General features: G+C 35.7%; 1 protein-coding gene across 2 annotated transcripts in view; it reads right to left on the bottom strand.

The window, feature by feature from the left end:
- Window positions 1-12,975, bottom strand: part of Cbs (Cystathionine beta-synthase) — a 49,928-nt gene that overhangs the window by 24,555 nt on the left and 12,398 nt on the right. For both annotated transcript variants that reach the window (XM_089640913.1, XM_089640914.1), the window contains exons 5-8: window positions 9,423-9,604; window positions 8,528-8,767; window positions 4,649-4,781; window positions 3,757-3,931 (exon numbers count right to left, since the gene is read on the bottom strand). In XM_089640913.1, the coding sequence (XP_089497039.1) occupies window positions 3,757-3,931; window positions 4,649-4,781; window positions 8,528-8,767; window positions 9,423-9,604 (730 nt within the window). The remainder of the gene's footprint in view (window positions 1-3,756; window positions 3,932-4,648; window positions 4,782-8,527; window positions 8,768-9,422; window positions 9,605-12,975) is intronic.

Raw genomic sequence — 12,975 nt, 5'->3', positions numbered from 1 at the left:
ATTACATCTCCTTTTTTAATTTTCATATCCAATTTAGGCATTTGCTTCCGATTGGTTCTTGCCGTCCCACAAGCATTAGTTTTATTTTCAAAAAGGCAGTCAAATAAAGCGGGTGAAGTATACCAGTTATCTACATACAGACGATGCCCACAGCCAAGATAATCTTTAAGCAAAGTCAAAACCACAGATCCCGATATTCCAACATTGGGATGACTTTGGATGTCTGATTCACCGCCGGTATAAATTATAATATCTAATACGTATCCCGTATTCACATCACAGCAAACAAAAAATTTTATTCCAAATCTGTGCCTTTTTGAGGGTATATAAATTTTAAAAGATAGCCTTCCTTTCCACAACACCAAACTTTCATCAATACACAAATTTTGGTAAGGATAAAAGGTTTCCTTCATTACTTTTCTCAGTGGGTCCAAAATGCTCCTAATCTTGAAAAGTCTGTCATTGTTGGAGCATTGACTTGCAAAATGGAGATTTCTCAGGATAAGTAAAAAACGATCCTGAGAAAATAATTTTTTGAAAAATGGTGTCTCTATTATGGGGTTATTGGTCCAATATTTCTTAATGCAATTTTTTCCAACAAGACTCATCAAAATTATGGTGGAAAGAAAAACGTACATTTCTTCCTCCGTAGTGTCAACCCATTTCTTTATTTTTGACCATGCGGATACGTTCTGGGATGCGGATTTTGAATAAATATTTGTTTCAGAAACAATTGTGTTCATAATGTCTTTGGTAAAAAACAGTTGGAAAAGTTGCATTTCGAGATAACTGTCCTTCAAATTAACGTGCGTTTTTATACCGGACTGAAAATCATCGAAGTTGTGCAGTGTTGGAATGAAATTTGTATCATTCCATATCCTGGCTTCTTCTCGTCTCCGTTTAGCACTTGGTTGGGATTCTACGGCAAAGGGTTCCTCGTCATCAGAAGAGGAATCATCGGAGAATAATGTCAGGTCATCGATGGTTTCGATATTTTCGTCTTCATTGTCACTGTTCATCAAAATATCAGTGATTTCATCATCTCGTAAATCCATCTTGAGTAGGTTTTTGAAGATTTTAATAGTATGATTTCGTTAGAAAAATCACCACAAATTAATATAACTTCTCGCTGAGAAACACAAATAACAATGAAAAAAGATTAAACACGTCGATCAAAATGCTTGAAAATTCACAAAACCACAAAAAAGTTATTTTAATACTGTTTTACACGAGGATACGTCACAAGAAAGGTTAGAGGTTGTAGGTTTTTGAAGATTTAAATAGTATGATTTCGTTAAGAAAAATCACCACAAATTAATATAATTTCTCGCTGACAAATACAAATAACAAGGAAAAAAGGTTAAACACGTCGATCAGAATGCTTAAAAATTCACAAAACACAAAAAAAGTTATTTTCATACTGTTTTACACAAGGATACGTCACAAGAAAGGTTAGAAGTTTCAAAACTATAAAAATTATGTGTTGACACAATCAGTGGCGGCCGGTGGTCAAAATATGTGGGGGTTCACCGGATTACAACATTAAGTCATAAAATAAATTAAATAAAGGTACATACCTATTTATAAAGAAGTTCTATTCTCTGTTCATTTTGTTTAGCAAAGACCTCTATCAATGCTTAACACTGATAGTGCGTTCAGTCTGTCCTGGCTCAACGTGTTAAAAGATTTTATTCTTTTTAACGTTGAGAAACATCTTTAGCTTTCAACTGAGGTCATTCCAAAGGTCACGAATGGTGCACAAAAGTTTTAGTAATTTCACAGTCTCGGGAAAGTCTTCTAATAAACAAGTACTATAAAAAAGTTGTAAAATTGATAAAGCGCCGTTAGCTTTTGAAAAATCGTCGCGGGCGTAAATTGCACAGAGTTTACCTTTTAGGTACTGAACTTTATTTAGGAAGTCATACGTTTTAAGCGTCACATTGAAATCATGTTCTGGGAAATTTGACCTGTATCGATTTTTATTAAATAGCTCACTATGGTGTTTACCTTAGGCACGGTAGCCTGAATCCAATTGCATTCTGATGTCAACTTTTCCTAAAACCTTTAAGCTCAAAACTTTTTGTAAATGTAAATGATAAGAATTATGTTTTTTGATTTTTTCAGAAAGGTGAGTTACATCAGTAACACCGCTGATTGTCCAAACTGAATCAACATCGTAAATTAAACACGTAAAACAAAATAAACTATTCAATTGATCACATGCACAGAGCTACAAGCTTTGTTATAACATTGTTTTGTTAAATGATCGAGTAAACTCCTTCGATCCAGATTTGCACTCTTATTTTATTATCAGTTCAGGTTTTAGGTGGACCGGCATTTTTTATTATCACTTTGTTTTCAAAACTCGACCTATTATTCTTAATGTATTCCACATTCAAACTCATTCTTAATTTATACGTTGAACAAACACAAAAGTAATCATAAATTAGTATAACATGCAATTGATATGCCTTATTAATAATTGATATACAAGATCGATATAACCTGCAATTAAACTTCAAAACTTTCTCAGAGTAAGAAAAGTTTTAAATTCAAGAGACAATGCCTGGCAACGGCGAGTACTGACTGAACTGATAATAAGTAATCTGACCATCACTCATCTCTTAATGACAAGTTTTATCCTGTATGCTTGTATCGAAGAAGCGTAACATTCGCTGAAAAATAGCAGATGGTAAATTGAAACAACGATATCGACAATAATATCAAACATACGCGTTTTAGTTTAACTTTCTACTGAATAAACCGTTCCTTCTGATGTGGTGGTAAAACTCCGAACGCCGTTCTTGATATGGTATTATTTGCAAAGAATAGTATGTAATGGTATGGACCCACGCTTTCGACTGTTCCACAGAATATGCGACAAAGCAGTTAAATTTTGGATCGCAATCGAAAACGAACTGCTACGAACATAGGCACAAGTCAAAGTCGGTCTGCAAGTTAAGCGCGCTTAATAAGTAGGTACCTTTTGAATGAGATATTATAACCGAACCGAGTTTCGTATTGTGATTAGCCATGTCGGAAATCTTGTTGGTTGTTCGGCGCTCGGGAGCACATATTAGCTGGCCGCCACTGGACACAATGCCATGCACTTCGCTATGAACTCATAATCTCACTAAAAACACAAAACACATTAAATTTAAACTGTATTGCCTAGATATACCAACAAACTATTAAAAATCCGCGAGCAAATCATCAAAACACGTGCGCGCCGAAATCAACGGTTGCAGATTTCTGTTTACGTTCGAATTTGTATGTGTGACGTCATCAAAAATGAATAACTGCCTATATCTCTGTCGATAATGAAGTTAAGTGTTTTAAAATGGTGTAAAGTTGTAGGAATAGGTCCACAGATGGCAGTACGATGCACATTTACAGCAAAGTGGCGCCAAATTTTAGTTTGCGATGCTTGACGTGAATGGCCGTCCATACTCCTTTGGCGAAAGCGCACGTTGACGTTCAATTCCGTCCATACTCCCGGACAGGTTAACCCCAAAGCTCAGAAAATAACAAAAACAAATACAATGAAACTCGCTTAAGAAGATTAGTTTATTCCATCCCTTGAAGACTGAATTTGAAAAATGGCCAAATTTATCCTGATCCTGAACTTTTTTCTGATCCCTTCGTTGAGATAATTTACGAAATGGTCGATAGCTTTGTAAGTAGGACGGGAGGATAGATTTTGGTACTCACAGCGGCCCTCTTCAGATGGTATGTAATTTTACTGGAAAACCTTACCAATGGTCCTGATGTACAGTTTCCTTCAGGTTGCGTGCCTCCAGCCAGTTGTCGGAGATGAACTTGGTCATGTAGTTTCTGACTCCATCAGGGAGTAGCACAACGCACTTCTGCCCCTTCTTCAGATCCTTGGCCACTTTTAGCGCCACCGCCATCGCTGTGCCACTGCTGCCGCCTGAATAAAAATAATTTATTAATTATTTGGTTGCTATGTAGTTCTTACCCATAAATAATCATGGGAGATAACTGGACTTGCATTGTACAATAAAGAATAGCATGTGCCTTCCATACAAATTTGAATGGAAACAAATGTTCCATTTAACCCGATAGGCCACTACTCTATCTCACTTACACTTGCCTGACATCATACATCTCCATCCCATTTGACTTTCGTACACACAGTTGAAAATTGTTGAAAAAACAGTGTGTTGAAAATTTAAGCCTCAATTAGGCAAATATTAGGATCACGAAACACGCCTACACTTCTTGTCCTATTCTTTATTCTATGACTTGCATAATAATTTCAAATTGGCATGCAAAAGTAAGCCATTTCAAACATAACATTACAAAAATTGTCTGCTAAAATATATTATAGGTAGGAACGGTTCCATGATATTTCATCAAAATGAAAATTCAACACACCTTTAAAAAGTGATATAGTCATTAAAAGTGATGAAACAAAAACTATGTTTAATAGTTACCTGTGTAACCTATTTAACCTAGTTTTTGTTTCATCACTTTTCATGACTTCAATAGTTACCTATGTAACCTATTTAACCTAGTTTTTGTTTCATCACTTTTCATGACTTTATTTCACGTTTTGGAGGTGTGTTGAATTGTCACTTTGATGACATACCCGGTCACCATCATTTAGAGTAGGTAATATTCTCACCGCAGAGCAGACCCTCTTCTCGGATTAGTCTCCTAGCCATGGGCAGAGCCTCCTTGTCGTTGGACTTCACCCATCTGTCAACGTTGGAGCGGTCCAACACCGTGGGGATGAAATCGTAGCCAATTCCTTCAACCTGAAATCATTAAACACAATCAAAACAAGAGAAAAAATATCTGATAAGCATTAAGTTTGGCATGTTTTAAATTCTGCCAAATGCCAATTCTCTGCCTGATTCAGCTTTCGATTTAATTGTGATCAGCTGTCAAGCATAATGGTCGTGCTGATATACTTAACGGCTAACCACAATTTGAGCAAACGGTGAAACGGTTCGATTATGGGGACCAATAAAGTCATAATAACACACGGCATCCTTTGTGTCATACATGTTGTAACATTGCATATGCTTTAGATTAAGCCATAAATAAACCACTCACTAGATCGATATCTTCGGACTTTTTGTATGAATCAAATTGTTCCTAAAAAACAATAGATAAGCCAATATATAGATAATAAAATTCTCATTCGGAGCCTACTTATTATACTATACACCAATGAAAAACTCTGAAAGTTTATTCCATAGACTTTCTACTATTTTGTTTAAAATATTCCCGTGGATCAAGCTGTAAACAAAATAGTCAACAAAGAATGACCGGATATAAAAGTAACAGCTGCAGCAACTGTTTGGTTGTGAGTGAGGTTATGAAAGCATTCCAGTTTTGACATTTCGAGAATTGATTTGTAGCGATGCGGGTCTCGTGATTTCAACAGCGACATGTATGTACTGTGCACGACAAGTTGTTTACGATGTGAGTACACAACATGGGTATCGGATACTTGCTTATCCCTGTGGAAGAAGGGCCTAAGTATACAGACTCCAAGGAAAAAAACTTCACAAAATATTTACATATTCGCACAAATCCATGTGTGGCTTGAGAGAATAATCCAGATTGTCTCATTAATAGTAAACAACTCGACCTGCCTATGTACTTGCGAGTTACTACCGAGAACTAATCGTAAACAACGCGACCTACCTACGACAATACGTTGCGAGTTGGTCTGGCACATTACGCCAACTCGCTAGAAGGTTCTAGCCTATCGCCTATGCGTAATAGCAGCGCCACCGAATGTTCCAGTAGGACCCAGTCTGAGCGAGTGTCTCCGTTTTACTTGCGATCCCGCCTACCTACTGTTGCCATCGGCTGGGCTGTATAAATAAGCCCGACGCAGCGAGCAGTTAGTATCCAGTATTCAGTCTTCGGTCTTCAGTCAACTACCTCCGCGCTAGAAACTTTGACCTAGATATCGCCTGCATTCCATAGTATTTCGCATAGTAAGCCCGTTGTTATTGTGATTTGTGAAACGATTTTAATTCAATAATAAACGCTGTATCTGAGTTAAACGAGACTTTTATTTTGTACACTAAGATAACCACACATGTATACATATTACTTTGGCTTTGATCTAAATTTGGTTATTTTATTTTATTTAGGAAACAAACAGTCATTTATATATTTTGCATAAACAGCAATTATTCCATTAATTCTAGTTGTTGATTCAATATTTGCACCTATACAATATATTTATAAATGACAAAGAATAAACATTATAAGGAATTACAAAATGTTATAAAAATAATTAAAGACAGTTAGTAGTACATAATACAGTTTTCGCATGATTATAATAAAAACAATAAAATAAACTAAGATGATATAAAACTGAAAAATTTTCATAGTATTTTTAATTTGCCTTTCCAAAAACTGCATTAAAAAAAATGTCTGTAATAAACATCATAGCTAAGTAGTTCTAAGAACAGTAGACCTCACGTCCAAAAAAGTATGTTTCTAATTTTCTCTTATTTAATAAATCATAACCAAAAGTTCCTCTGAAATCATAAGATTTGTAAATAGGTACTTGAAAACCTACCTACTTAATTATAAACCATAAACATTTTACGTAATATTTTTTCAAATAAAGAATTATACAATTTGTCGAAAGAAATGTCACCATCTCAATGATGGTTCTTTTTTTCAAACTTTCTTCATACCGGTAGGTACCATAATATTGAAAAGATTAGAATTGACAGCTCATAGTAAGAACCAGGTTCATGCAAACTCTGGCGGGTTAATAAATCCAACAAGGCCACCATCTTGAACCAGAACATAACAAACAAATTTACAGACAGGTGAAATGCCAAATGGTTGAGTGAAAACAGGACTGCGCTACGCTAATAATAATTATTAAACACTTCCATTATCATCTTTTACCATCTCAAAAAAATAACAAACCGTGAAAGGTAGCGCCTTAAAACTGTTTTCATTTTGGTTATTACGAAGTAACAGTCAATAGAATTTATCAATTGTTTGTTTGTGTGTATTTTCGTCAAAACCACAAATTGCCACAATAACAGCAAACAGGATATTAAAACTTTTTTCTTTTTTTAATTGAAGCCAACACAAATTTATCACTAAAAATAATTGGTCACTGGTCACGTAGCCAAACACTGAATCGAATAAAAATTAAAGAAGCCAGACCTTGAAAAAATAATATTGCTGGCTTTTTAACCCCTAGAGCAATTTTGGGAGATATTTCTCTCAGATGTCAAACACTCGTAGTTTTTGGGAGATATTTCTCCCAGCTTGACACAGACTCATAAAAGTTGTGCTATCTCATTTTGTATTATGGAGCGATATAAGATTTAAACAGTGTTAGAAAGAGAGAACACCACGCTTAGTATTTTCATTTAAAAGTTTACAAATAGACAAAAAATAGACAATAGATAATATAATAGATAATACAATAGACTGAAAAAATTATAATAATTCTATGAAACAAAATTTTGATTTGAAACATATCTGTCAATGGTTGCAATTTTTTTATATAAAAATAAGTTTTGTAATGCATCGTCTTAATGCACACATGTAGGAGCGTAGCGCTAGAGGGATGGATAATTTGTACATAATGGGTTGATGCATTTTTGCGCCCTAAGAAATTCAAACCCACAAACTCTTGACCAAAGTGAAACGCATAGACCACTATTGCGGCTTCAGAAACTAAAATACAGATAGACTAATTATTGAACAAGGAACATGTGATTCAGTAATCGTCAAAATTGACTTCCTCGATATAATCACAAGGGTCACCAATTATCTCCTGAATTCATTAATTGTAACACTATTACATAAGATAGTGTTATGGATCATTACATTTTAATCATTATGATAAGTACTATGTATGATAAGCATGATTTTGCTTTCAGTATTTATAAAATACATAGTTGAATGGAATTTTATTAAAATCTAAAGTCACAAAAATAAAATAAGAAATCATAACGCCACAGTAGGGTAAATTATAGTGACTTTACATCTACCGAAAATAACAACAACGTTTACTTTTCCCTACATTTATGTGAGACTGGTATCATTGTAAACTCAATAAATAAATAATGGCAAATATTTCATTCTCTCTCCAGTGGTCGCAGCCGCCGGTTTAGCCCTAAATCCCCTCTAACGTACGCGATCTACTTTTGTTGATAAAATTATTGTAACGTGAGTTTGTTAAAATAAAACTAAATTTAAAATATTCGAATTCTGATTCTACACATCGAGAGTAACCACGCAACCTTGGGTTCTGCAGATTGGAGAACCACAGAATCATCCAGCCAACAATCCATTTAAATTGGTGATAATTCACAATCCTCCAAAAGTTTTGCAAAGATTTTCCGTATGACCGAGTAACACGGTACACATCTTATTTCTTCACAGAGATGGCAGAGTCTGGACACCACAAAACTGGCATCATGACTTAGCATCCATTTCTCGGTTCATTCAAATTTATTCATACCCTTCCGTTGTTCCACGTGTAAAATGTGTAATAATTTACCTCGTAAAAGTCGACGTCGGTCTTATTGAGCTCCTCGGGCAAAGAAAGAATGGAGCCTTCGGGGTCAGCAGCCACGACTATGCAGGAGGGGCAGAGCTCTTTCATCTTCCTGCCGATGCCGGAGACAGTGCCGCCAGTGCCGGCGCCCACCACCACCATGTCCACGCATCCATCGAAGGCGTCCAGGATCTCAGAGGCGGTGCCGTCGTAGTGAGCCAAAGGATTACCGGGACTGCGGTACTGAAAGAGAATTTAAAAAATTCACTTATTGTAAAAAAATTAAACAGATTTAATTATTTATTTGTAGAGCCAGATGACATCTAAATTTGAGTCAAGTTTGCATCTAAGAAGTTGGGCGTACAGTACAGGGCCCACAGGTACTTTAATAGTACACAACTGTTGAATTTGGCAGCCACCTCTAGTCTGATTTATGCACGGTTGACATTTGTCACATGAGAACGGGACATTTCTACGACTCGTGGAACGATTTGTCGGCTTCTATGTTTTCTCCATCCTACAACATGGATCTCTTCAAGACCGCTCTCAGGCCCTTCTTTTTGGAGTGCTCCCATGGAAGCAACCCTGAGGCAGATCGAGAAAGCGGTAGATAGGCTGTGTTGAAAAAGATTGGAGTAGGATGGAAAAGACGAGATCTGGAGTTGAATGGCGAGGGACCACAGCCAGTGGATAGCATTTGTGGAGGAGGCCCCCACCCTGAAATTAGCACGGTAATGATGATGAAATCACCAACCGGACAAAACAGAACACGGTAAAATAATTCGTTAGGTTAGATTATGTGAAGTTAGGTTGGGTTAGGTTTTTCTTTTACTTCAGTGTTCTATTTTGTCATGGAACCGAAGAAATCAAACAGTTTAGATTATTGGTGTGATATTACCTGATTGAGGATGACAGAGTTGGGGATCTCATTATTGAGCCTGTGAGCCACCATGATGAGACTCTCCGGAGTGTTCCAGGCGGCCTCGGTGGGGGTGCGGATGATTTCAGCTCCTAGGGCCTTCAGGGTGTTCACTTTTTCGTCGGACATCTTCTCGGGCATGACGATGATGCATCTGTAACCTAAAAAAAAAATTTCATAAAAAAATGTACATGGTTCACAGACATATGAATATATAGACTAGAAATTAAAGGTGAGGGGTAAAATCAACTGTTGAAGAACGAAGGGGGTAAAGCTGACTGTGATTCGTCAATAAATCAATCTGACAGTATATAGGCATCTCGCATTATAATATCACCATTTAGTTCTTAAAAGTAAAATCTGCTTTTGAATGAATAGACATTTTTACATGGGAGCGAAAATTACTCGCCACGTTATGAACAAATTTGCGAAGTCCAAATTCGGCAAAAAAAAGTTTCTTCTATTTTCAGAGTCGAATATTTTGTTTACGTATTTAGTTAAGACACTTTTATAAGTGTTCATAATTTAGTTCCCAGTAACCAACGATGCGTACAAATATATCTCGATGTGATAGTAAATGTTTCTACAAACTGATCCATATTATACGATGTAATTACGCTTAAAATAATGCTTACATATGGAATGTAATATGACAATTGGGTTTATTCTCTTTTTCACATCTATTTTTACAAGTTTTCATAGCTAAGCCACCATTTTGCCGTGTTATTTCGTAAAATGCCTCGACCATAGCTCGACGCTAGTTCGAACAAGAATGATGACGTCACATTCTCAAGATTCACGGGAAGCCATACGCGAGCCCAGCCGGCTCCAATGGAACCGGTATGGGGAGTGGGGAATAATACGCTTTTAATCACTTAGGGCAGGTCTACTAATATTCATATGTCTATGACATGGTTACATTTCATTATTCATAAAATTATATTTTTGCAGTAAACATAACATTTTTTTAAATACATTCATTCTTCAGACTTTCAGGCATTTTATTATACATCTTTAACCCTTTATACATTAAGAAAATCTATGATTCTGTTATTTTTCATTTGTGTCAATCTAATTCTATTCACATTTCTGGTTTCATGAATATTTTTATTAAATACTATTTCAATGACATAACATATTTGCGAATGTTACCTCAGGTCAACCATTTTGTATGAACGTAACACACAGCCTTAAAATATAAGTGCAAATATACAGTGGTAGATGTACCAGAATTGAGGGCCTGAATGCAATAACAACTTATGATGTAAATTGTTGTTTTGTTTAAAAGGTGCTCCAAGTTTTTTGAAATGCTAAGATTCACTTGTAACTAGTGTTCTAACTACTACATATAGCTCCGTCTGTGTAAAACCTACAGAAGTAATATTTACACAGCAGATGAAGAAGAGAGATTGGAGATACTTGTAACTAGTGTTCAAATTATTACATATAGCTCCGTCTGTGTAAAACCTACAGAAGTAATATTTATACAGCAGATGAAGAAGAGAGATTGGAGATACTTATAACTTGTGTTCAAATTATTACATATAGCTCCGTCTGTGTAAAACCTACAGAAGTAATATTTATACAGCAGATGAAGAAGAGTGATTGGAGATACCAAAAAGGCGAAGGGTGCAAAAACAGCTTGTGCGTGTTTAATCTGTTATTGCATCCTCAGTTGAACAATTGCTTGAAATAGTCTTAGCCGTGTTTAGATCTGTAAAGCTAGGCACTTCCCAACCTTCTAACTCTTCCCCATCGTAATTGGAGATCCCATAGCCATACTCTTGTGCATTTTCAATGCGATGGCAAGAGATCCCACAATCATAGATATTATACCACAGAGGCTGCACAAATAAACTACTTAGAAAAACTATATAAATAAAAATGTAAATGTTCGTTTGTTCAAAATCTTACATCTACAAAAGTTCTTCACCGCTTGCTTTGAAATTTTGATACAACGTTGCATTTGAATACGCGTGTGTTTTTATATGCCTATATTATATAGATGTCACCTGTGACAGGCAAAAATATGTGCTATTGTTTCTTTATCTGCACAGACAGACTGATCCACAGCAACGCGTGGCGGGGTACAGCTAGTACATAAATACTTTTATCTGAGAACATAATATATTATGTTAGCATTTTTATCTTAATATTATAATATGAAAAAGTTATTAGTGCTTGAAAAAGTAAAACCACATAAAAAAAAAAAATGTACGAGACTATTATGTAGATTGGCATTAAAGATTAAGTTAGAAAGGTCACCGCTGCACTGAAAATGACCACATATTAGCTGTGCTTGAAAAATAAAATCTGATTAAAATTACATTAACTGTTGTTGTTCAGCCGCAAAATTTTCGCCTTGCGCCATCTGATTCATTTTTCATCATAACTTACTTGTTTTTTGCCGAATGAGGTTTTTGTAAATTGTACTGTTTAACCAGATAATGGGTTTATATATTTATAGAAATAATATATAATCTACCATAAGTAGTTTCCCCAGAAAAGCTAGTTATATTCATAGAAATGGTTTTTTAAAGGTATCCTTAAGAATAACGCTGGCGTTTAACCCATGGGGGCCGGCAAGAAATTTCAATAAATGAAAAGATTTTTTATTTATTGAAGTTTCTGAGTGAAGTGACATTTTCATTTTTGTCTTTAACTTAGGGTCCGTTCAAGTATTACGTAAGCAGATTTATTACAATTATTTACCCCCTCTTCCCCCCTTGTAACCAAAAGTAAGCAAAGCTCTTACCCCCCCCCCTCCCATGCTTACGTAAAAATTGGTACCTATATGCATTTTTCTGTTAATGTATTCCGTTTTTTTAAGCGAGTACCTAAACGTATTTATTATTTGTGGGAATCCCCGAATATGTATTCGGTTTTCAAACATAGACAATGTGTGGGTTGCCAATGTGTAAAAAAAAATAACTACTGCTGAGCAGTGCTGACGTAATCACTATCTCGACCCCCCCACCCCCCCATGTCATCAAAAATAAGCAAAGCAAAGACCCCCCTGCCCCCCTATAGTGCTTACATAATACTTGAACGGCCCCTTACCCAGTAGAGGTAATATCTGTAGGCAAAATGAATGTATTATGTCGACACTGCAAATGCAGTGCTCCGGCCCCTAGGAGTTAAGACTTTTAACATCTAGGGTCCGACCAACTACAATAGCAGTTCAGTGAAATCATGTACTACCTTCAGTGACTGCAACGTGCAGTGTGTAGAGCTAAGTTTTAGAAGTTTTTAACGCATTTCATTATTGTCCATGAAATTTAAAAAAATTTAAAGTTAATATTGCAGAATCCTGTCAATTATTTCAAATACAATTTTCAATATTATATTTGAGTTTGAGATAAAATATTCCTGTCTTCTAAGGGTTAATCTTATCCACGTTGCTGTTACATATGTGATCCTTCGACAGCTATCTCCGTATGCTGATGTCGCATATGTGATCCATGAAGTTTCACTAAATCCTATTCACTGTGTCAATACGTGCCGCGTGATCAAATAGATTACTTTGTAAAGG

The sequence above is a fragment of the Hesperophylax consimilis genome, chromosome 16 (genome assembly GCF_061612785.1).
Source record: "Hesperophylax consimilis isolate HC1 chromosome 16, BYU_Hcon_1.0, whole genome shotgun sequence".
Taxonomy (NCBI): domain Eukaryota; kingdom Metazoa; phylum Arthropoda; class Insecta; order Trichoptera; family Limnephilidae; genus Hesperophylax; species Hesperophylax consimilis.
Note: the sequence above shows the minus strand (reverse complement) of the source record. Positions and strands in the feature narration are given on the sequence as shown.